General features: G+C 34.4%; 1 protein-coding gene across 1 annotated transcript in view; it reads left to right on the top strand.

Moving 5' to 3' along the window:
* Positions 1-26,381, top strand: part of LOC118194995 (membrane metallo-endopeptidase-like 1) — a 176,585-nt gene that overhangs the window by 109,351 nt on the left and 40,853 nt on the right. Inside the window, exon 18 of the mRNA XM_085809597.1 lies at positions 10,094-10,203. Within this exon, the coding sequence (XP_085665723.1) occupies positions 10,094-10,203 (110 nt within the window). The remainder of the gene's footprint in view (positions 1-10,093; positions 10,204-26,381) is intronic.

Raw genomic sequence — 26,381 nt, 5'->3', positions numbered from 1 at the left:
GTCTGTCTTCTTAGATGTTTTTCATATACTGGCTGAGAATCGCTTTTGTTTTCAGAGAGTTTTCTGAATATGTCTTCCGAAAGTGAAAATAAAGCTTCGAACGCCAGCACTTCAAAGAGCAACCAAACTAACGATGGACAACCTGGTGATACTTCTGAAGAGGATAAAATAATTAATGAGATTACTTCAGACATTTTTCACGATATCACATTGGAGTTATGCTTCGAAGTTCATCGGTCTATTAAACTTGGATATTTTGATCTGTTCGAAAGAGATATAGAAAAAAATGAAGATGTTCCAATGAAAGACGGTTGTGATATCTTTGGCACATCACAGAGGGACGTTGAAAAGCTTACCTGCGTATGTGAAAGATGCCAAAAGAAAGTTAAAGGTTGTCAATATATAGCTCACTTATTAACCTGCAGGAAAATTCTCAAAAAATCAGGCCAGTCAACAGTAGGAAATACATGCCAATCAGGGCTAAAAACTACTTTCAAAGCTTCAGTTAAACAGTCTGTAAACAAAAGAGGCACTAGCACTTCAAACAGCAACCAAACTGATGATGGACCGCCTGGTTATACTTCTGAAGGGGATAAAATTATTAATGATATTGGTTCAAACAGCAACCAGACTGATGATGGACAAACTGGTTGTACTTTTGAAGAGGATAAAATTATTAATGATATTGGTTCAAACAGCAACCAAATTGATGATGGACAAACTGGTTGTACTTTTGAAGAGGATAAAATTATTAATGAAATTGGTTCAAACATCAACCAAACTGATGATGGACAAGCTAGTTGTACTTCTGAAGAGGATAAAATTATTAATGAGATCAGTTCAGACATTTTTCATGATATCATATTGGAGTTATGCTTCGAAGTTCATCGGTCTCTTAAACTTGGATATTTTTATCTGTTTGAAAGGGATATAGAAACAAATGAAGATGTTGCAGTGAAAGACGGTTCTGATATCTTTGGCACATCCGATAGAGATGTTAAGAAGCTTTTCTGCATATGCGAAAGATGCAAAAAGAAAGTTAACGGTAGTAGATATGCAGCTCACTTATTAGGCTGCAGGGGACTTCTCAAAAGACCAAATCTTAGAAATGCACCGCAGTCAGAAGTAAAAACAACTTTCCAGTCATCAATTAAACGGTCAGTAAAGAAAAGAGGTCTGCAGTAATGTCATTTTTGGTATGAAAAACAATACTAATCATGTTCTCCCTAACATTCAGTAACAAAAGTAAATTAGGATATGAAGATGTCTAATACATTAGACAATTACACATATTTTTTACCAAAGTTGCTTAATGCATAAACTGATAAATTCTAGGGGGAATTAAAAATTGCTTAAACTATACCTTTATTTTCATGTTACTTTTGTTTTCTTCTTATATGCATGTGTATAAGCTTACTACCTAAATTGCCTACATTTAATATGTTTAATTCTTATTCATAAGTAATATGAAATAAAGGGAAACAACATTAAAAAGGCTTGTCCTTCATTCTAAAGTAATGAAATTACCTGCAAGAATGATCTTTAATTTTATTAAATATAAATTAATATCTTGCCATTCATTAAGGATAACAATTTTGACATGGTAGTGTAATAGAAATTTTATTAATGATTGATTTCCTGCACTTGTTTGTTGTTATTTTCATGTACCATAGCTGTAAACTAAATTCTGTGTGCATTTCTTTCTAAATTTTATTTATCCACCTTGCTCAATTTTCTATTCCTGCTAAATAGTTGGTTAATATTTTCCGGCTTGCTAACAAACTTTTTCACTGTACATAATTGTAAACCTGCATACAGTAAAGGTAATAAACTTATATTCATCTTATTAGAATCAGTTTTTTAAAGCACAGATTGTAATAAATTCTTAGCGCTATCTTTTATGCCAAGATTTTTGCCATTTTCCTTCCCTTTGAGGACCAGAAATTTTGGGTGAACTATTAAGATTAAAAAATATGCTCAGATGGTTTCATCAGCTGATTCTGGACACAGAAAAGCAAGGATTTTGTTTTGGAAAGGAAACTTTAATTAACTTTGACATAACTCCTCTGGACGACATTATGTCAAAGTTGATTGAATTCTTTTAAATATTCTTATTCTAAATTTATAGGATTTTATGAAGTTCATTTGAATTTCAATTTTGGGTCTTTGTGAAAAATTGGTATTTATAGAATTTTACGAAGTTCATTTGAATTTCAATTTTTGGTCTTTGTGAAAAATTGATTCTATATTTCTTTTTATATTTACATATATATGTATATACAAATAGGCTAAAAATTAGAATTTTAAAAAATTTTTAAACTCGGCTTGCGCTTTAGCTGCAGGATTGAAATAGAAACTTAAAGCATCTAATTAATTAGTAAATTGGAATAAAAGCAAGGCTATTCCTGTATAATATAATAATTGCAACTGTGTATAAGAGGTAATAATTAGTAAATTGGAATAAAATCAAGGCTATTCCTGTATAATATAATAATTGCAACTGTGTATAAGAGGTTTAACACACTATCAAAACTAATCCAATTAAAAAAAGAATTCATAGTATAACAATCTTGAAAAATAAAAATGAGAAAGGGAAAATATACAGAATTATCCAAATAAAAATTAATCTCCTTTTATTGAAACTCCAATTCAGAACTCATCAGTGGAAAATGAATTAAAGCTTCATAAAAGTTGGTTAATATGTTTTGAAAATATGTTTCATTCTCCTGGTACGTTTGAGATCAAAAACCATACAAAATTTTTATCACATTTTTATTAATGTGTGTGTATATATATATTTTAGTTTATGGGATTATGGCAAAGCCTTGAGAGTGGAGGTCTTTCTAAAAGGAAACTGACTTATATACATGTTACACACATGGAAAGCCATGAAAAGGCCGATGTAGCGAGCTTGTTCGCAGGATTCAAACCTTGGAACGAAGTACTGGTGTTCAGTGACTTTACCGCTCATCCATTGGTGGGCAACGTATATATATGTGTTTGTTTTGATTTATGTGATTACGGCAAAGCCTCAAGGGGAATGGATGCCTTCGTAGAGGATTTTTTAAGAAAGACTGGCTCCGGAAAACCACGAAAAGGCCCATGCAGCGAGTCCACTTGCAGGATTTGAACCTCGGACCGAACTATACATATAAAAACAAGAAATTGAATCTCAAATATACCAGTAATTTCTGTACACCTTTTTGAAACACTTGGAAAAAGAATAAAACATAGCATTGTACCAAACTGACTGCTAAAAAAAAACTTAATACTACATATGCAAATTGACCATTTCAAAAGAAAGCAAAAAAATAAATTGGCCGAAAACCATTATATGCAAATCTGAATTTCAAAAGCAATTACAAAGAAAGAGCAAAACATTTATACTTAAAAATAAATTGTCATTTAAACAAAACTTAAAAATTGGGTGGTCCCCTATGATGCTAAACTAAAATTTTAGTACCAAGAAAACAAAAAAACTTTACATAGAGATTTCTATAAATAATAAAATCAAATACGACCCTTAAACAGCTAAAAACTGACAACTTATTTGAAACAAAAATTTAAAAAAACACAAACTTACTCAATTCATAAGACAACCTTCTTTTTGTAAACTAAGTGAATTCTTAGTGAATTATGAACTTAAATTTCTTAGTAAATTTATAAACTAACTTTTTTCAACCAAACTGTATTCCTTACAAAGGAAAGTAGATTTCAAAGCTACTTTTCAGAAGCAAAATTTTGTAGTTCTGGAAAAGGTGTGCGCTAAGGTTCAAAGTGTCCAATAGCAGAACTAAGTATTTTAACATGTGTTCAAAATGTCCTATCGTGTTAGACTTTGTGTGTGGTCTGTAAAAATTATTACCTTTGTGGAGGGGGTGATCATCAGCTCCAAAATGGTGGCATAAGAAACTTCTGAAAGATACTGTCCTCTGTAAAATCTTTAAACGTGAAAACAGACCTGGCTTACAGCAAAGCCTCGAGGGCTATCTGCCTAAGGGGAGAGATATCTTCATGGAGGAATTTCTAAAAACTGGCTCGCATACACTTTATACATGCGGAAAACAGGGAAAAGGCCCATCCAGAGAGTCCACTCATGGGGTTCAGACCTAACTACTGGTATTCAGCAATTTTATTACTCAGCCATTAGTAGGCAATATATATATGTAATAAAAACAAAGTCAGAAGTAACTGAAGAGGAGGAATTTTGATGACATAGAAGTGCTGATCCATATAATGACTAGGAAATTGGAGGCGAAGGCAGATTAAATCTTGAGGTTTATTTTTAGCAACATGTTACGGTTGCACATTTTTCCAAAAGACTTACATTTTTGATAACTTTGTAACAAGAAAGCAGCAGCAGTCTAGCTAGGCCAACGCTTGGAAAGCAAGTGCGTAATGTTCAGGATGAAATCTTAAGTCAAACTGAGTTAGTTTTGGTTGTCAAAGCATTTTGATTGTATAGTTAATACTGCTGTAAAATTTTTATTGGCTATTTGTGTTTTAGTTCAATTTACATCATCATAATTACATAAGAATCATATGACATAGATTTTTCTCGAAATGACGCAGTGCAAATAGATGTTGCTATTTTTAGAATAGAGAAGAGAAATTAATTTATGCTGCTAATTTAATCTTTTACATATTCTTTATTTTTCTTACACACACACATATATATATATATATATATATGCTTCATTTATGTGATTACGGCAAAGCCTTTAGGGCTAGCTGCCGAAGAAGAGGGAGGGCTTCATGAAAGATTTTCTAAGGGAACTGGCTCATACATGTTACACATGTGGAAAACCACAAAAATGCTCATGCAACTCATTTGCAAGATTGGAACCTTGAACCGAACTACCAGTTTTCATTGACCTTTACCGCTGAGCTCTTTGTATGCGACATATATGTACAGGGTGGCCCAGAAGTCACTTTACATTTTGAAAATTAAATAACTTTTTCTTAAATGACTGTATTTAATTAATTCTTTTTTAATTTTTGCTTATTCACATGTCCATTCAAATGGAAATGAGCTTCATCTCCCATGATCAACTTGTGAATAAACTCATTGTCATTTCTTGCAGTTCTCTGAAACCTGACAGCATAATTTACTCGTTTCTGAAAGTCTGCTGGTTTTAAAGATTGCACTAACTGAACCTTGAAAACGCGTCACTAAGTTCCTTATTGCAGGCCTACTAGGGGGATGTCGAACATTAAAATGGCGCATATATTGCGTTGCAACAATTGACCGTCCATTTTCAAAGTAAAATTCAATTATCTTCACTCGTTCTTCTGTTGTAAACTTATCCATGCCAAAAATTTCCAGGGTTATATTTTTTAATTCTGAAAAGAGAAAAAGAAATATATTAATAGAAAAAAAGTTATTTAATTTTCAAAATGTAAAGTGACTTCTGGGCCACCCTGTACATGTTTGGTTTGGTTTGTGTGATTACGGAAGAGCCTTAAGGGTTATCTGCCTAAGGGAGGGGAGGACTTCCTGAGAACTGCCTCGTATACACATTATACATGCATAAAACTGAAAAGGGCCATGCAGTGACCCGCTCGTGGGATTTGAACTGCGGACCGAACTACCGGTGTTCAGCAACTTAACCGCTCAGCCGTTGGTGGGCAACTTATATATATATATACAGGTATGAACACACACATATATACGTATCTTTTGTTTATGTGATTATGGAAAATCCTCGAGGGCTATCTACAGATGTGGAGGGATACCTTCGTGGAAGCCTTTTTGAGGGCTCGTATACACGTCTTACATGCGGAAAAACGCTCATGCAGCCAGCCCGTTCGCAGGATTCGAACCTCGGACTGAACTACCAGTATTCAGCACGGCCATTGATGAGCAACGCATCTATATATATCTATATACATATAAACTAATAATTTATAAAAAAAACTTTCCATATACCATCTCAAACAGATGGACGGCAGCTCGGCCGTTGGTGGGCAAGGACCACCGGAAAGGACCGTAGGGCTACTGAAACGAATCTGTCGACTTGGATGGACGGTATTGTGACTAGAGATGCCTCTGAGACGTAACCGGCGGCAGTAGGAACAGTTGTCGGTCTTTGAGAAGGGGTGTGTACTTGACCTCAGAGAAGCAGGTGTCTGGAACAGGCTTATCGGCCGCAATATGGTAGTTAGCGACAGTTGGTCATGGAAGGGATAGTCTACCGTTGCGCAAGGTCAGCGTGTCCCAGGAATACAAATGAGTTCAAGGATCGCGCAATCATAAGAGCGGCTACCTCCACGCCAACAACATCGCTAGCATCGATTCGACACCATTTCCCACCTACCAGGCATTCGGTGACATCAAGGGAAACCATTCGCAGACGCTGGATACGTAGCCGAAGTCCATTAAGACGTCTACCACTGACCCCACATCATAGGCAGTGTCGATTGGATTTTTGCCAAACTCGAGTGTGGGACCGACTAGAAGCGTGTGATCTTCAGCGATGAATCCCGATTCGGTCCCAATAAATGACATACCAAAATCACCTAGTATCACTCTTGCACTTTATGCAGATGATACGGCCATCCTAGCCCAGCACAAACGCCTTGAAAACTTGGTCCAAATCATTCAGAGATATCTCTCCAGCCTTGAGCACTGGCTCATCACTTGGAAAATAAAAATTAATGTTGCTAAATGTGCTGCTATGATCTTCAAACGTAGCCCCCTCCCGTACCCTTCCATTAATATTAAGTTCTTTGATGACTATGTTCCCTGGTCAAAACTCTTACAAGTACCTAGGAGTTGTACTTGATTAAAAATTACTCTGGCGCCTTCACATTGAAAATGTTGTCAACAAAGCGAAAGGTGCTAGAGCCCAACTTTACCCCTTATTAGCTCGAAAGAGCCATCTGTCAATTAAAACCAAAATTCTTCTCCATACATCAATTATAAGACCTGTCTTTATGTATGCATGTACAATCTGGGGTACTGCTGCAAAAACTCATGTGAAAAAACTTCAATCTTTTCAAAGTAAAACATTACGTATGGCCCTAAATGCAGCCTGGTACGTCCGTACAGATGTGATTCATTCGGACCTTAACATTAAACCTGTTGATTATCTTATCAAAAAACTTAGTCAAAATTTATTCCTTAAAATTGAACAGATTGATAATCGAGCACTTCAACAGATGCCAGCATACGATCCTGCTATTCGCAGCTCACAGAAGAGACCGAGAGCCGTGATTGGCCGAGAGTTCGACATCTACCCGCCATCCAAAAGGGCTAGACACGCCCTCTCAACACCAGTTCCAGCCCCCGCGCCATGAAGGAAGGACGTCTCTTCAGCGAGCTGCCATATAATTGCTTTTTCCATCATCAATACCTGCAATCAAGATCTTCAAGCAAAGTTATCAATCTGTTCGCATAGAATCACATCTCCCGCAGATTTTAAAATCTGTCTATGAATATTTTCAACGCGTTCCCTTTTTATTATTTGCACTATCCTACACAAGCCACATGCCAATGAGCCTATTAATCGTAAACTCTTTCCTATCCGCTTTTTGCTTTAGTGTTTGTATCGTGTATTAAAAAATTATAAACCAAAAAAATTATAAAATATAAAAGTACAAAAAAATCATTAAAACCTAAAAACTTGTAAAAAAATTATGATATTTAAGTTTTTATTTTCTTATCCCTATCCCTAAACTCTGTCGAGCCTGTGGCTCCCTCTATTGAGCATCAAGTAAATCACTTATGCCAAATTTTTCCTATTTCTGCTCACTTTTAGTAATTCTGATGTGGAGGTACATGGTTTTGAACCATAGGCACTCCGAAAATTGCAAATCATTGGCATTGGTGCTGATAACCAACGCACATGCGTGTGGAGGCGACCAGGCCAGTGTCTCCATCGGGCATTTGCTGTCGAGTGGCATACAACAATTACATAAGGTGTGAGAGTGTGGAGAGCTATTTATTGGGACACACGATCATCTCTAGTCGTCCTTTGAAGCACTAGGACGTCTCGCAGGTACGTGGACGGCATTTTAACGGCGGTTGTACCGCCTATGTTATCAAGTCTGCCAAGTGCAATTATCAGCAAGACAACGCTCGTCCACATACTGCTCGAATTTTCCAACAGTGTCTTCAAAGATATGGCGTACTCCCGTGGCCTGCCAGGTCACCAGACCTCTCGCCAATAGAGTACATTTGAGTCATGCTTATAAGCCAATAGCAGCCATCCCGAAATATTGGGGATTTTATTGCTCATTTGCTAAGATTATGGCATAAACTTCGGCAAGGGGTCCTAGGTGACTTATTTGATTCGATACCACGTGGTGTTTCGGATTGTATAGCTGCTAGAGGTGGCTATACTACTTACTGATTTATAACCTTCTTCATGCCATAACTTCGGAATAAAACAATCTTTTGTTCTGATTTTATAAGCATTTGTTTATCTCCTCATACACTACATACATGTTAAGTTTCGTGACTGTAGTTCGTTTCCTTCTGGGTGCATATATTTTTTGTCAGAATGTATATATATATATATATAATTATATAATAAAGTTAAGTTTAAGAACAAACGAAAAAAAGACCACTTTTTTGCGCATTGTGCTGCAAAATTAAGGAAATTAGAAGATAAATTTTAGTACGCATGCCAAAAAGTTACCAAAAACTGTGGCTCCGTGAAAACTTCAACATAAGCATATTTAGTTGCTATGAAACATGTGAAAGAGGAGAAAAATACAATATTTGAATATTTACAAGTAAAATTAATAAAAAGTAAGCTATATGCTAAACTAATTAAGTAATTTTTAACACAGCAAAACAACAAATCAATTGAACGAGGTAAAATAAAAATAGTAAGTAAAATAGTTCCGATGTACAGAAAAAATAAATAAATAGCGATATGTTATTAGTCAAATATATATATATATATGTGTGTGTGTGTGTGTGCGTATATGTGCATATATATATATATGTATATGCATACATTATATATGTTAGATATATTATATATCAGGTTCTACCGAAAGATTTTCCGCCAAAATACGTTCTTAATAAAATTAGGGAAAAAACAGGATAGCGGTGTCTTCAGTGCGGGTAGTAATAACCACCCAAATCTATGATTTACTCCCAGCGTTTTTCAAAGCCATCGGTTCAGAAATTTGGTGGTCGCGAGTCCAAAAATAGACCAACCTCATTTCGGACATCCTATGCACAATGGAAGATACCACCTGCAAGATGTAGCTGCAGGTGTGAAAATAGGTAGAAGCTCGAAGGAGCGATGGCGAGGCTATATGTGGCTGTGGGCAAACGAGCCTATTTGAGTCTGCACAGAGTCTAGCCGGTGAATGCAGGCACATGTGGTCTCGCATTATCTAGATGGAGCATCACCATTTTGCGCAGGAACTCAGGTCGACTTTTTCCCTGAAAGTAGCGTCAACACGGACTAGGATCTCACTGTCGAGGTTTCAGCTCTTTCCAGGTACTTTTTGTTGATAATACCACAGCAATCCCACTAGATATAACGCATGATATTTTTGTTAGTCAAACTGCGCTTTGCGACGCTACCGACTTGCGCGCTGGGGGCAGACCAACCTATTTTTCGGCCTGTGTTTTTGAAGTAAATCCGCTTTTCATCTTAAGTGACGATCCGGTCCAGAATCTCGTCCTTACGTTGATATTGGAGCAGATTAGTGCAGTCATGTCCGAACATGTCTGTCCTTATCTACTTGAATCAGCTCATGCGGCACCCAGCGATTAAACTTATACATCACGTTTATGCGATGCATAGCGCGACTAATGGACATGACACTAACGTCTAACTTTTTACTAAGGTCTCGAGTGGCTGCATATTGATTATCTTCCACAAGTTCTCGTAGGCGGGCCTTGTGAACATCAGTAGGCCTGCCAGACTGCTTGTTTTTGAACACCATAGCCCTTGATTTTGAATTTTTGGTACCCAACCTTCACATTGTCATATAATACAACATTCAGACCTAAAGCTGTACACATGATTTGGTGACATTCTGTATATGCGGCTTCTTGGGACCATTTTTGCAAACTATTATGTTGCTTTAATGCTTTTAAACGCTGTTAATTTTTATTAAAATCTAGGTAGTAAAAGAAATGCCTCTGGTGAAATGGATGAGTGGTGGAGCCGAAAATCAAAAGCTATATTTGAGAAGAAAACAAAGTGTTTTGTTGAACAGTACAATCGTTATGGGGTAAGTTTTGAAATTTACTATTTATGACAGTAAGAACATTTATAATGCCATAAAGTGATCAAGATCTTTACTTATTGATAAAATGAGATTTATTATTGAAGCGACTTTACAGAGACAATAAAAAAGAATACCAAGATTATAAAAACACATTATTCAAAAACACTTAAGCAAATGAAAATGATTAAAGTGTTATAATGTTAGAAAACAACGGAAGTTATACTGGCTACCTGACTATAAAGGTACGTATGATAAATTCAACAAGATTAACCTTCTAGCACTCGCGCTTGGCAATTTTGCATGAGCACGCGCGCGTCTTATTTTTTACGACATCTTTCATTTTATCGTTTTTGTCACGAAAAACGACATAAGTGGGTGAATATTGATAATAATTTGTTAGGAAATAAAATATTAACTTTATTATTCAAAATGAAACTGATGTCACATTTAAATGAAAGTAAATTATTTTTGAATGCTTATATTAATCAGGTGGAAAGACAATTATGTATTATATAAAATTTTGTATTTATTCTTTAATAACTATATTTTAAACTCCAAGCTAGTTTTAACATTCATCCGTCCTGTATTGTTGATTTATCATCGAATCTAAGACAACTTGTCAGAAATAAGAATCTCTTGTAAATGATCTCATCCGTTGTTATTTCAGTTCCAGTACCATCAATTGAGAACAATGCTTTTACATTTACGTGTTGTCCTTTTTTTAATTCCTATCGTAAATAACAATTGAAAGTGTGCCATCATTTCCACTCTTGAGGTAACATTGCAGTCTCTGTCTCTTGAGTATTTGCCTTTTAGCAAACTTATATATTTATTTGTGCATTCCAAAATTTCATCAATCATATTTATGCCAATTATTTTCAAAAATGATCCTATTTCACCCTCTATATCCTTGGCGTGGTGTTTTAGGCCAGGTAGCACTTTCACAATATTCATCTTATTCGACTTTGAGCAGTTTGCTTACTTCTGTTTTCGCCACTTAGAAGATTTATCCTTACAAACATAGAACATATCACAATCATTCCTTTTTTTCTATATTATTATTATCATCAGCCAAAATTTATTGTTCAGATTCACAACTGATATTATTTATCTCTATATTTTGCTCACTTAGATCGCTTTTTGTTCTCACATCCAAAGGTTTACTTGTCTTCTTTTTCTTCATCAGATAATTCTTAAAGAATGCGAGCAAAATCAGATGGTTGCACATATTTTTTTTGGCATGGTAACCGATATATTATATAATATAAAAAATAGGGAGTCAAATTTATACAAGTTCAAATAATACACGTCAATTAATAACACAAAATTACAAAATATTTAAGAAGAAAAATTTTTCGAATTTTTCACCCACGACCACGAACGTGTCGTAACTTTCACGAAGAAGCAGCCACCTAGCACAAAAGACCATTAAAAAAGACGGCCATATGACTTCTTGTTGGCACATTCCATGATGTAGCGAAGGGTTCAAAAGACGAATAGAAATAACTTTCAGATGTCTCAGCTGCTATATGCGAAAAATGTTCGTTAAAAACCGAATTTGTCGTAAACTTTGTGCATGACGCGCGCGCGTGAATGTTAATAAAATAAAACTATTACAATAATAGAATAGGTAAAAATTAAAATATTTCATAAATAATAATGTAATTAGTGATTAAAAGAATAATAATTAGTCGTTAAAATATTAAATAATTAAAATTCAATACAAATGTTAAGAGTAATAAAAATTTGATTAATTTCTAAAATATGGTTAATAGTTAAATCATAAACTAAAACATCGCACTTCATCTAATTTGAGGTTGTGGCCAGAATTACAATGTCTTAAAAATGACTAAGACATAGCTGAACCGACAACTAGCTATGTTGAGGCCGTGAAATGAACAGATAATGTGATGTTTCACAGGATGACAGAAATAAAGGCCATGATCTTTCCAGCATACGAAAAGCGCCACTAAAAAAAATTCAGATAACGCTAGAAACAGTACCAGAGTATGGAAGGAAATCTGATTACGTAACCCTTTCGTCCAAAATGACATTTCGGCCAATTTTCCTTCCCAGTTGTCATCCGCGTACGAGTGTCTTTTCCCCATTGTTCTCCTAATCTCAGTCCCACATGCCAAATGGGGAGAGATGGGAGCTTTCCTCTGTCTACCTTTTCATTTCTTATTTCTTTAAACTCTTAGCTCTATTTTCACATCATTAACTTATACTGATATCTAGAATTATTAATCAATTACATTATTTTAATGAATTTCGATTAGCGATTATTTAAAGGGCATTCTTTTCTTTTTTAATGTACTTTTTAATCTTAATTTAGGTACTTATTTATTTACATATTGTACATGATTTTAGATCATAAGCGTTGATAAGAAAGTATTCACTCGTTACTATCGTTACATAAATGTTTATAACATCATCATTTTCATACATTAAACTTCCACATACATAAAACAATGCTTACTTTTATGCAATAATAAAGCATTATTAATTTTTCCTTTGCAACGTCTCTTTTTTAATGTCAAATGAGATTAGCGTAGAGTAATATCTCGGGAATGGGTATTTAGTGAAGTGGGGAAGAAATGAAGTATTTGGTCAGTGCAATCTAACATTTTTTAATACAGCAATTTAGTTAACTCATTGCGAAAGAAATTCGTTTTACTAGTGAAATACTACGATTTTGATTAAAACTGGTAATAATGAATTAGAACGCTAAAAATTTCTTTTCAACTGCTTGAGTAAGTAACATCTTAAAGTCCTTGCTTTGGAAAAATTTGTATATTTTTATGCAAAAGAGACTTATTTCAAAAAGACTCGCTGTTCGAAATTTCCCATGTACATAGCATCAAGACTAGTCCAATTCCGGGAATGAGCTCTCTACGAAGATAACTCTTCTGCTAGACTTCATGTGCTCCCATTTATCGAAACTCAATCTTCCTCAAAGTTAGACGGAGAGCCGAATCAAAAATATGCTACTTTAATTAAAATTTAGGATCAGATTTGCATTCGTCATCTCAATTATTATCGTATTATTTCTTTATTCTGAAATAAGTATAATAAAGCTTTGACATTCGGTCTGTGTAAAGTAATATCTAGAATAATGTCGATCGTCAGCTACCGATATGTCACCGTATGTTCTTGATAGCTCACGCAAAAATGTTTTCCTTTTAAGCAGTTATTAAAAACCAATATAATAAGTATACATAGTTATACAATAAACTCAAATCATAATTCACATGTCATGTGATGAATACCGTTGTAGCAATGCATTGCTTTAAAACTGTAATTATTAAGCTGTATCGGGAATTATCCAGAACTGAATAGAAAAAATATTTAGCTGTATCATAGAATATTTAATCATATGCCCAAGTTCAAAATGTAGTGTTTAAGAATACTGCTTAAACAGAAGAATCTGTTTGGATTTTTGTCTCAATAGAAAGTTAGATCTTTGATATTTTAAAAGTATTCATCATTATAATATAATGCGTGATCTGTTATTAAATGCCTTAAACAAGCATCGTATTACTCTAATTTATTTCGTAAAGACATAAAAATGTTTCAAATAAGTAGATAGTTAATAAATAAGTTAAAATTTTAGAATATTACACTTGCTTATTTAGTAGTAATTATATAATTACGTAATAATACGATGTAAAATGCTGTTAGTCAGGCTTCATTGAACATAGACTATTTTATACAAAGAATTAAGAAAAATTCAAGGACAAAACAACATAGAACACTCTTCTGAGCTAAGGTGGAAGCGGGTGCTATCGAGGGATGACCCATTCGTTAGGGGGCAGTTAGAAGTAATTTGGGAGACAAGGTATTTGGGAGAAGAGAAAATCACGAAAGGGAGGTTGATAGGGGAACTTCGCATTGGATTCCCGGTAATGGGGAAAGGAAGTTTTGGATGAAAGAGTATGGCCACGGGAAATTTTAACTTAGACGTGTAGGTGTGAAAAATAATAGAGAAGAGACACTTTCTTTCCACGACCCTTCCGAAAGGGAACAAAAGTTTAACCACTCTCATAAATTCATTGGACTTCCTGGAGAATATGCCTTTGACATATGAGTGGGGGCTTTTCTGCCATCTCAACATTCATCAAAGAGCTTGTTTCCCAGAAAAAGGCAGCTGAGAAGTATGGGAGCCGGGCTCCGGCGTAATTTAAGCTCTGGTTTCTAGATGGGAAGAGGATCGTCTGTATTGCAAGAACACCGGCCCTAACCAGAGTCACAAATTTTTTTTATAATTTCATACGGTGGCTGTTCTATCTAATGAACATATTCACAAATGGCTAACTACAAGTAAAATCATTCATTGTGCCTGGAACAAAATATTCATAATCTCCACAGAGGCAAAGAATCGCAGTATTCCTCGCAGCTGCAACTTCTGAACTCGGAGTAACTGCAATGTTGAATAAATTAGAGATATGCCAGAAGACAAGTATTGAAATTTAATAAGCTAAAATGTAAACGGTATTTCTCGGTTAACAGGGCACTAGTCGTAATTATGAGCCAAAGCGTCAAATGTGGCAATTTGTTAATTTTACCTCACAAAGGTAGCTATGCAATGACGTAATTACGAGTAAGCTTATAATTTTCCTTCTATATTTTCAATTCCTGACGCTTTTTTGATCGAAAGGATTTTTTTTTTAAGATAGATATGGCGATTTAGCGATTTGGCTATTACCAAATGACCAAGAATCAAACCATTAAATTCTTCGGCGACAAAAATATTTTCCCAACTGAAAGATTTCGCTTAGAGCACCACAAAATGAACTTGTATTTCACTAACACCGAAATTTTGTTGCAACCAAACATCGTGTACTGAAAAGAAAGATTGACATTTCTACGCATTACTTTACTCCTAACTGTTCGGCTTATTGACATCTAATGTCAAGAACTCCCATTCGCAGAATTTTGTCCATTACAACTATTGAACATACGCGTTCTTACTTGGGAATTTCTGCATTTGTCTTTATGTTTTGCGTTTATTTATTAGGACTGTCATTCCTATTTCTAGTTACGTTTCTCTCGAATATTTACATCTGGCACTAAGTGGCGTCTTGTTACCTGAAAAGTACCAAGAAAACTTTAGTCATTGCTCAGCTCTTCTCCCATTAGAATTCGTTTCGATAAGTGAAGCGTTATACCCCGTGTTTAAATAGGATAGTCACAGGTGATGGCTTGTGGCTTCTTTAAGTACACTAATGGACAAAACTAAGAGGTGGAAAACATTTTCCGGCATTTCTCTTAAAATACCATACAAAACCTAGACAGTTGGTTGCCATAAAATATCACTGATGTGCTGGTTTTACAGAGATTAGTTTACGTATTCCTGTGGGCATCGCTACGCCAACAGGAATTACAAAGGTCCGCATCCAGCTGCTCAGTTCATTCTGCTCCGCAACATAGGTTTTTTTATAGTTTTTCTTAAAAAATCTTGTTTTTTTCTGCTGCTTTTAGGTGAAAGGAGTATACCTCATCTCTTAGACGAAGGTGTGAGATGAAGAACATTGGGTAGGCTTAAGGCAGGGCAGTCCCAAGCTCAGGTTGCCTGAAAACTGGATGTAACGCCAAGCGTCATCTCTAATTTGTGGAATCAGTTTTAAAACAGCTGGGCAGTGTCCAGAAAACCGGGACAATATTGCCCGAGAGCCACAATGACCAATGACGACCAGTATTTCGTACTTTCAGCCAAGCATCAGATGACATCTACATTCACAAAACTGTCTCATGATCCCGCTACTGGAACATCAGTTTCAAGGAAGACAGTTTCCAGAAGGCTCCTGAGACAGGACTGTATGCCATAAAGCTTGCTATATGCATCCCACTCACTCACTTCCAAAAAGAGAGCGTTTACAATGGTGCATACAACACCAATACTGAGCGCATCTTTATTAGGCTAACGCGTTCTTCACGGATGAGTCCAGATTCAGCCTACAACCTGATTCTTGGGGATTATCCAGTTCAGGACCAGCGTCGCGTATACGCGACGCAACGATTCCACTCCTACCACCCCAGCGTACCGTATTCGCGACGCAACGCAACGTTTCTGCTCCTACGAGCCCAGCGTCGCGTATACGCGACATTAAAACGGAACGATTTATTTGAATTTTTAAAAGCCAGTAAATGGAGCTAAGTGGTAATTTTTTTCACATGGGTTGATTCATACGGCATTTGACCTCCATGTACTGATATTAATTTCTGTTTTGTGCTTCTGGTTTTGAGAGATTTATTGAAATAAACAAACTAGAAATCACGGCTCTTTATAAGTGCGCCTGTGAATTAAAGGAGCACAGACGTTTTTTGTTTATTTCGTTAGGATTTTTGTTTGTTTGTTTGTTTTTCTACTTTTTTAAACTTAACATAAGCTTTCTTAGTTAATTAAAAAGTAACATAACAAGATTATTACAAAAGGGTAAAGACTATCAGCTTTCTCGACGCATAATGCGTCTTGCTCGCATTTCTCAGGAAAAGGTCATTATATATAATGCCTTGAATGGTCATTATGTATAATGACACTGGCGTTATATTTTGGTATAGAATGTATTTACTTTACATATAATGTAATTATATACGTATAATGTATATATTGACGTGATCAGTAACGGATATCCCGCCAGTTAGGGTCTTGATCACTTTCCGGTCATCGTGGACGCTGTTTTCGATTTAGAAAAACAGGAAGTTATCCAAGATAAACCTGATGTCACGCAGAGTTTCAGGATGAAATATTTCTGAGTGTCTTTTGAAGAAGTTTTGGGACAGGTGTCGGGGTTATCTTCAGTTTCATTCCGTTAGCCATGGCTAAGAGACCTTACTTAAAAACTTAAAAATTTGTCCAAAATCACCGGACACCATACCTTTCCGTCTAACTGGAAGACAGTTTCCGAAAATTTACGTTGACGGAAAAGTAATAAAGGTAGGAGAAGATGTCTTGTGTGCGCTAAAACCAAGGAAAAGCGAAAGCAAACAACGTATTTTGAGTGCGAAATATGCAATACAGGACTGTGTGTCGATCCTTGTTTTGAGTTATTTCACACACAGCAGAACTTTTAAATTGGAATTTAATTACCTACAGTTAATTCTTGCTTAGGTTTTTTTATTTAACTTCGTATTTGTAATTTTTTATCGTGTTAATAGTATTTATTTCTGCGTGTATAGTTATGATTTTAGTACTTTGCCTGTTTAATTTATTTCTATTAATGTGGTATTCTTTATAATAATACACATTAAAAACAAGTACATTAAATACGCAACTTCAAAAATTGAAGTCATAATATAAAAATGGTGATTTTATACGATTTTTTTTTTTTTTTTTTTTTTTTTTTTTTTTTTTTTGTAAAATTAGACTTAACTGCTGAAAATGCGGGGGCCAGTGGCGACGATCCATTTCAGCGGGTTTTGTCCCGTGACTGCGCTTCGTTCTTCCGGCGCTGGTCCTTAAGGGGTTATTGATATGGAGGAAACTTGAGACCCAATACCATCCCAGCAACATCATGGAATCGGACCAGTATGGTGGTGGAGGTGTGATGGTCTGGGTAGGGATCATGCAAGATGCCCGCACACCCCTCCATTTGTTTGACATTGCTTCCGTGAATGCCCACAGGTACAGGCAGGGGATCTTAGAACTCTGTATGGGACTTTTAAGGGCTGCTTTTTGCCCTGAACTCATTTTTATGTCCGACACTGCACGATCACATAGGCCCCACCTTGGTTGATGTCCATCATCATCCGCCGCTTTAATTGAATATGTTATTAATGGTGTAAATGATTTGACACGAAATAAATCTATTCCTTATGCTTGTAAAACTTTGGTAGAATTTCAAGAAAAACTTAAGATATATGAAAAACTAAATTAGATAACGATAAAAATAAATCCGTTAAGCCTAATTCTAAAACCAGAGGCGATCATTTTGAAAGTAAAATAAAAACAAATCTTCGTTGCTATAACTGCGGAATTCTTGGTCACGTGGTTTCTTCAAAACTAAGAGTAAGAGAAAAAAGTGTTTTCGTTGTAATTTATTTGGACTAAAAAATAAGATAGATATGATACAGCTTCGCGGAGTGAATCGTATATTTGTAATCAAGCAGTTAAATGATATGCACAAAATTTTATTGATAGATAACGTAGAAGGAAAAGCTCTCATTGATACAGAAAGTGACATAAATATAGTTTCGGAAAATGTTAATTAAAATAATTGGTTCACCTGGTATTAGTTCTTCCGATTTTATTCTAGTAGGCTTATAGGATCTCACTCTCTTTGGTCACATAAACCTAAACTAGATTCTACTAATGAACCTTGCGACTTCCCGCCCAGGCGTGAAATAATAACAACACAGAAGAAGGGTCAAATAACCCTTTATTACTTTCAACTATGCACAGAAAGGCACGTACTACGTGCTTTGCAATAACACCGACAACTTGCGGTGGAACTTAAGCGTTGTTACGCAAATCAATTCAAGTCTCGAAAGTCTACACTTTAGGCTAGGACTAGCACTTTTAAGCTACGACTAACTCGATTGACTCAACAACCTAACAGGCGTGATAATAAATCAAATGGCCGACAGGCGTATCAGCAAGGTCAGAAACGAAACGTACCCTGGCTAGCGAAAACACGCTCTCAGTAAACTCCAAGATTCACCCATTTAAATACTCACTTCACTTAACTTTAAATTAGAATCCTGGCGAGGAAATGCAAGGAGAAGTTGAGGAGTTCAGGAAAGATAACAAAAATTTGAATGGCTGGTTATTTAAACTAAGGGCTTTGGTAATAATAAAATAAAACCTATTGTTTATTTTAAAGTTTCTATACGAATTGATGATTGTGAAATTAAATCAAATATTTATGTTGTACCTCAATAAAAAATTAAAGAAAATGTTAATGGAAATCAATCGCTTTCGCAAATGAAAATTAGTATATGCAAGAACGACATACTTGTGAAAGTAGTGGAAGCTGACGATGAAAATGAATTGTATTTAATGTATCTAAATGTAGATAAAAAAATGTTAGATAATTGTTCGGATATGAAAAAAGAGTATAGGTCGAAAGTAAAACACTTAACTGATAGTTATATTCCTAATAAAACTAAAAACCCTGTAATAGAAACAGATGCTGTTGAAAATGAATTAAAGGAAGAGGAGTCTCAGGAAGAAAAAGTGATGTTAAACGTAGGAAAGAAAAATTGTGAAATGTAGAGGAAGGGAAGAATTATATTCGTAAAGGGAGAAGAAAAAATCCACCTAAAAAAGTTCAGGGAATCAAAGAGAGTAATGAAAAAAAAATTAATGATTCCAAATAACCCGTTTCAGGGTCAAAGAGTTCTAGAAAAAGAAAGAATACAGAATCTGAGAAACTGGATGAGGATAATGTTTGTGAAACAGAAATATTAACAATAAAAAAGAATAAACAGCGAGAGAAACTTCCAGCTGAAGAACTGGATTCTGGTATATCTGAAAAACCTGGAGGAAGACAAGCCAAAGGGAAACTACTAATATTGAAATGCATATTAATTTAAAAGATAGCCAACATATTTCTTTGAGAACAGACAGTCAGAACAGACTGTTGAAATATTACAGAAACAGCTATCAGATGCCAAGAACGAAGTAGCTTCAAAATTTCAGATGAACACCAAAGACAAAATCCTGTCTGAGCAAGAAAAAGAAGTTCATCATCTTAAGTTGAAAGTGCAAAAAAACGCTAGCTTTAGAAAAAGGTCGCATGAGAAAAATGCTAGAGAATAAATTAGCTGATAAACAAGCAGAATTGGAAAGAAAAATGTGTATCACTGATGAACAATTTCGTCATTTGCGAGAAATTCTTAATGCTGATGACTAGGAATATTTTGGTGACATATGGAGTGCTGCTGCTGTTTCAATACCATCTAGAGTGACTTCAAGTTACGAATCAACTATGTTTCAACACCATCTAGCATGACTTCAAGTTACGAATCAACTAAGCCTGAGATAAGATCATGTAACAGGCGTAAATATTTCCTTGAAAAACCTTCAGTCCCAGAAACAAGATTTCCTGAAGCAAAATCAGCTCTTAACTTTATATCGGGAGTTTTCAAACAGTATGCTTCCATTTTTCCAGCAGATACTGATTATACTTCTGGCAAAGAAAACATTACATTTAAAGAAATAATTTTGAAACTTACAGAGAAGAACTTCGAAAAGATGCGACGAAACAAATATTTAAGATACAGAAAGAAAATATATAACTTTCGAAAACCTTCTACAAAATGTTATAAAATTAATAATTTACTAGCAGTCAAAAGAACTCGATTTGAACCAAAGCTGGAGTTAAAATCAAAGTATTTAGGCCCATATAAGATTGTCAAAATAAAGAATAATGACACTTACGACGTTGTAAAAGAAGGAGATCATGAAGGACCCACAAAACACATACATGTGCTGAATACATAAAACAATGAACCCTAGCAGAAGAAAAATAATAGAAAGTGTAGAATAATGCTGATTATGATATTTAAACCTGGAGTGATACGATTGTTAATCGAACTGTGACTTTTCACCAGTAATAACTTTCATTTCAATTAATTTTATTTTTTAAATGAATTGAAGTTTTCCAAAAATGTTAAAAACTAAAGATATTTTCCGTGTCAGGTAAAGAGTTTTAAAATATAGGAGAGACTATTGAGAATACTAGAGTTGCAAAGATAAATTACAATTAAGATGTTCCCTTTCATTACTGTCCTTATATCCCCGGCTCCCTTCGTATTTCTTTTCAGGTTTCGGTTTATTAATGACGATGGTTCCTTTTACCAAAGAGACAACGATGATGTAAGATAAGCAATGATTCATGATGTCAAGAGCAGAATAATGTCGTCGAGATCGAAGCATACCAGGAAGGCTAAATGTGGAATCCTAACTCCACGTTCTCGCGCGCTATCTAATTTAAGTGTACGAATAAAATGGATGGAACTCTCGCCACTTTTATTTTAGGAGGCGCTGATATCACGAACAATGGAAGCAGCATTTTAATAGAGCTCCGAAATTTGTAAATATGTGTTTCAGTAAATTGTTACCTCCCTAAATAAGTTTTTTGCGCTTTTCTTCTGCAAAGTCTTGTCCATCCAGCTGAAGGTTTCCCTGTCTCTTATCTTTTTCGCTGTTCATTTTCTAGAAGATGTAACCAAGACGAAGCCTCAAACGGAACATTTAGAGAAGTATCCTTCTTTTCTCTAAACTAAATCAAACCTTTATTACTGAAGTGCCTTAAAATTAATTAATTTACTATTTTCATTAGCTTCTAGCATTAAACAATAGTTAGTAATTGCTTATATGCAATACATAAATGCAATACACGTGTTCCTTTCTCGTAACTATTCCGTACGGTGACCAGACAAAAGCCCACTGGACGAAAGCGCACGCGACAAAAGCCCACAAAAAAGACCCCACTGGGATAATTGCCCACGCGACAAATACCCACACCGATGAAAGCGCACATTGATAAAAGCCCACACAGATAAAAACCCACATTGATATAAGCGCACGCTGATAAAAGCCCACACTGACAAAAACCCACACCGATATATATGCTACGTTAAAATTAATGTTTTTTTCCTTTATTTCCTCTGCTTCACAAAGCAGATTTATGAATAAAGATAAAATTTAAAAAAAATAAATTAATAACAAATGATTGAACAATAAATTTAAGTAGCGGAACACATTTAATTTTGGGCTCCGACTGAATTAAAATCCTATATGTATATAGAACAGAGAGTCAATCAAAATAATATAATTAAAAACCTATACATGTATGTGTAATTATATATTTTTTATATTTATATTTAAGCGACAAATGGAAGTGTCCTCGTTTAAGTCCGACAAAGGGAGGTGAAAGGGAATACTGGTTACACTGCTTCTTTTAATTCTACAAAATTATAAGGAGTATAAAATGTATGTAAATTTTCATCATATACAGAGAATAATTTATGAATAATTTAACACTGCAGAAAATTTTGCATATAATGAATTTTATATGGAGAATTAAAGCCGAACTTTCATTTCAAAGAAAAAAATAAAAGTACCGTATTCTGTTATGATTAAGAAAACATTTGTGTGCGCTATCACAAACATTGTTTTAATGGTGAATTAAAAGCACGGTTCAAATAATCTAGTTAAATTTTGACAACTTGGATTTTACATAAATTAATTTCATTCCCACTTGAAATTTCATTTTTAATCATAATAATTATTACTCGTAAAATTTTTCAGGAAGTCATAGCTATTTTGGATTTCCTGAAAATGTGTGCTGTTTTTAAGTGAGCATTCGTCTTGTGGGCTTTTGTCATGCAGTTTTCTAACTGGCCGCTGGCTATTCAGGCGGGAAACCATTGCGTTCCTTTTCTTTTGCCCCCAGCTGTGTGAAAAAGCAGTTAAAGAGAAGAGAGCCTTGCTTAATTGTTTTATTCCCATATCGAACCTGGGGTGCCAAAGAACGGCATAAGAAGGGACGGGGTGGCAGGAGAGAAATTAAAGGTTGATCGGGAATAAATTAAAGATGATTTTAAATGTTTTTTTGTTAGTTACTAGAAAATAACAATATCTGAAATTCCGCTTATAACCTGAAGTTAACCCCTTTCTTGCATTTCTTTAGTCTAGTTCTTGAATAACTTTTTATCTAAGGATTTAGCTAGAATTTCAATTATTTTAAAAATTTCAATAACTGGAAAACGAAAGGAATCTTAACCATTTTTAAAGGAATAATTCAGTGTTTTGCAGTAAAACTGCAGAGTGGTAAAATATGATAATTCCTGATTCGATAATGTTTCTAACAACTTTTTGATGAACTAATTAAACATGTTTGTTATATAGAAGCAAAGCCATTGTTTAAAAGTAAAACTGCTGAACAATTTCTAAAAAAAATTAAATTATTACATATATTAAAATTTACGTATAATATTTTTCATTTTAACTTTCATATGGTTGAAAACGCAACCATATGAAAGTTAAAATGAAAAATATGAAACCATATAAAAGTTAAACTATTCGAATAATTTTAATAACGAAGGTTTCCGAACTCAAGAACAATAGGATTTAGGAAACATGAGCCCAGCGTTGTAAGAAAAGTAATCTTGCACATTAAAAATAATTTTTATTTCAATAAAAAATATTATGTTACTCGATTAACTGTAAACGCTTAAAAACAGTTCATTTTAATTTACCGTAATATTTTATATACAGACTTTCAATGAAGCAAATTTAAACAGCATTAGAAACTGAATTTCACTGGAACACTTCCTTAGTGGGTTTTATGCTGTTATTACATGTTGAATATTATTTTTCCTAGATTAAGAAAAAGAAACACATAACATGTAAAAATTTATTATTTAGAAAAACTATCAAATTAAGGTCATTTTCTTCACCTCGAAATACATTATTTTCCCCTATACGAATTTCATATTCTGACAACACAGAAATAGAGGCCACATAACTTGTAGGAGATATTTCTTATAAACCTCGTGTGTTGGAGATCAAGTAGAAAAAATGCTTAATTATGGAGCTACGTTTTAAATAATAATTTTTTCCCTTACTGAATGAGTTCAAAAGTGTATAATATCTTGTTTTCTAGCATGAAATGTTTCATCAGTTTTTAAGGTTCTTTCCTAAGAATAATTCATTAAGCAGAAGTTAGTAAGAACAAGTAAGGTATACTTCAAATTTGATCTCTTAGCTTTATTAGGCCTGGCTACCAAATAAACGTTTTTGAATTCAACATCAAATTTTAAACATAATTTTTTTAAAATTTGTGTCTTAACTTTTATTTTCAAAAAACATGCACGTTATCCGAAGTTTTATATAACAAAAGTTAGTATAAGAGAAGTGGGACAAATTAAATTATCTGTACATTCAGTCACTATTAAAAACTAATTCTGTCTAGACTATGGGTCCTCAATCAGGAGGGATAGCCTTAAGGGGTATTTCACAGTTTCAGAGAGTAATTTAGTCAAACTTTTCTTTACGTATTTAGATTTAGTTTATGAATATAAAAAGCACTTTTGTTTAAAATTTTGGTATTTAACATGTTTTATACTTGTTTAATTTACATTAAAAATAATCCATATTTAAACAAACGCATATGTACTTTTCAAGTTTTAGGAACGAGAGGTTGAATGATCGTTTAGCAAGGGTGAAAAGGGCACATGAGGGAAGAACTGTTGAGAATCACTGGTCTACACTGAGCCAAGTTGAATTAAATATAGACTTTTATACTTTACAGATCTTTAGTTCTTACTGTAGAGTCATTAGGTTTTTTTTTTTTTTTTTTTTTTTTTTTTTTTTTAAATGCGGGAGACATGAAAAATAAGCAATGCCCTCTTCGAGACTAGAGCCTGGATCTCTCGAATACGATCCGATTGTACTAACAGTTACACCACAAATGCATTCTGGAAAGAGGGAGAAAATACCTTATATACTCCCCCTTTTAAAGACGACTGGGTATTAGGGGACCTAGTCGTCAAATCTTGGTGGAGAAGAATCACCATTCACCACCTTTTTTTAGTTCAGGCGTCATGCTGGAGACGTGAAAAATGAGCAATGCGCTCGCAGGGACTCTAACTTGAAACTCTCGAATACGCACCGAGTGTGCTAACCGTTACACCAACCGTTGTCTTCGTGGAAGACTTTCTAAGAGAAACTGGCTCGCATACAAATTACACATGGGGAAAACTACGAAAACGCCCATGCAGCCAGCCCGTCCACGGGATTCAAAACTCGGACTGAACTACCAGTGTTCCGCGACTTTACCGCTCGGCGGACTCTGTTGACTAGTGAGAAGTCACTAGCAATCTTACAGAAACTCATTGACAATTTACATGCTCCCGTGAACAGTTAGACCTTATAACTTGTTTGTTAGCTCCATTCTTGAAGCTAACATTCAAGCATAAAATTAAATAAAATTCTACGTTTTACTGGGGTTAGTTTCACAAAAAAATTTCTATTGATTCAAAAGAGAAAAAAAATCGTGAACATTTGTTGAGATAAGCAGTATGCATAATAACTTACATTCTAAACGTGAAAACACTTTTTTGATTGGTAGAACGTATCTCATCTAAGACTTAATCATTTATTTTCGATTCTCAAAACTTTCTAGACATTGTTCCTTTGAAAATAAATGTGAGAAAAAGTTCAAATATCGGAAAAAATAAATAATTAGTTAAATGAATAAAAATTAATAAAAAATGGAATAAAAGCTGTACATTAAGAAAGCGTCAGTCATCCAATTCTTAAGCTTTTCATGTAGGCACAAAGCTCACCAGCGGCCAAGCGGAAAAAGCGCTGAATACTGGTAGTTCGGGCCGGGGTTCGAATTCCGATGGAAAGGCTGACTGCAAGGGCACTTTCGTGGTTTTCCCCTTGCGTAACATGTATACGAGCGAGTATCCTTTAAAACGTCCTCCACGAAGGCATGTCTTCCCTTGGCTTAGTGCCATTTCGTCCGTCCTCTTTTCATGCCGAAATAGTCTCGTTTGTCCGCTGCCGTTCGCACTTATTCTGTTATTATAGTTGGAGGTGATTGTACTTAAATTCGTAGATATGTCGATTTCTAACAGTTGTTCCATCCTCCCCTCCAAATAAATAAATAAATAAAATGAAAATTAAAAACACTGTTCCAAATTGCTGTAGTTGAAAGATTAAAAGGTTACATTTGGAATTCATTTTCTGACAGGGTGTCAGCTGACAGTTTTAATTTATTAAGAAATTTAAAAGAAAATATGTCTAGAAAATCGCCAAATTATAACTGTTACATTCAGAACAGCTTTCAGTGAGAAATATGTTTAAACTTTAATAATCTCAGTCTAAAGTAAGGAATAAAATATCTCTTAGCCAAGTTTTCATTGTACTTAACTGTTTTAATATTCTTAAACTAAAAAGGAACTAAAGGAAAAACTAAAAAGAAATAAAATAAAATTAAAGTTAAAATTAAGTATTTTTAATAAAATAAAGTGTTTTTAATAAAAATAAAATGTTTTTAATAAAATAAAATGTTTTTAATTAAAAAGTTAATAGTTTTAATAATGAAACATAATTATATTTAATCTCAGCCATATTACCTTAAATAACATATGAGAAACTCCACAATGATATTTTTCATTTTCACATACACATACCAAAGTTAAATAAGTAAATAAATAATACA

This window comes from Stegodyphus dumicola, chromosome X2 (genome assembly GCF_044657685.1).
Source record: "Stegodyphus dumicola isolate Sdum_Otavi_A_Nest chromosome X2, ASM4465768v1".
Lineage (NCBI taxonomy): Eukaryota > Metazoa > Arthropoda > Arachnida > Araneae > Eresidae > Stegodyphus > Stegodyphus dumicola.
This window is presented reverse-complemented; position numbering and strand designations above follow the sequence as displayed.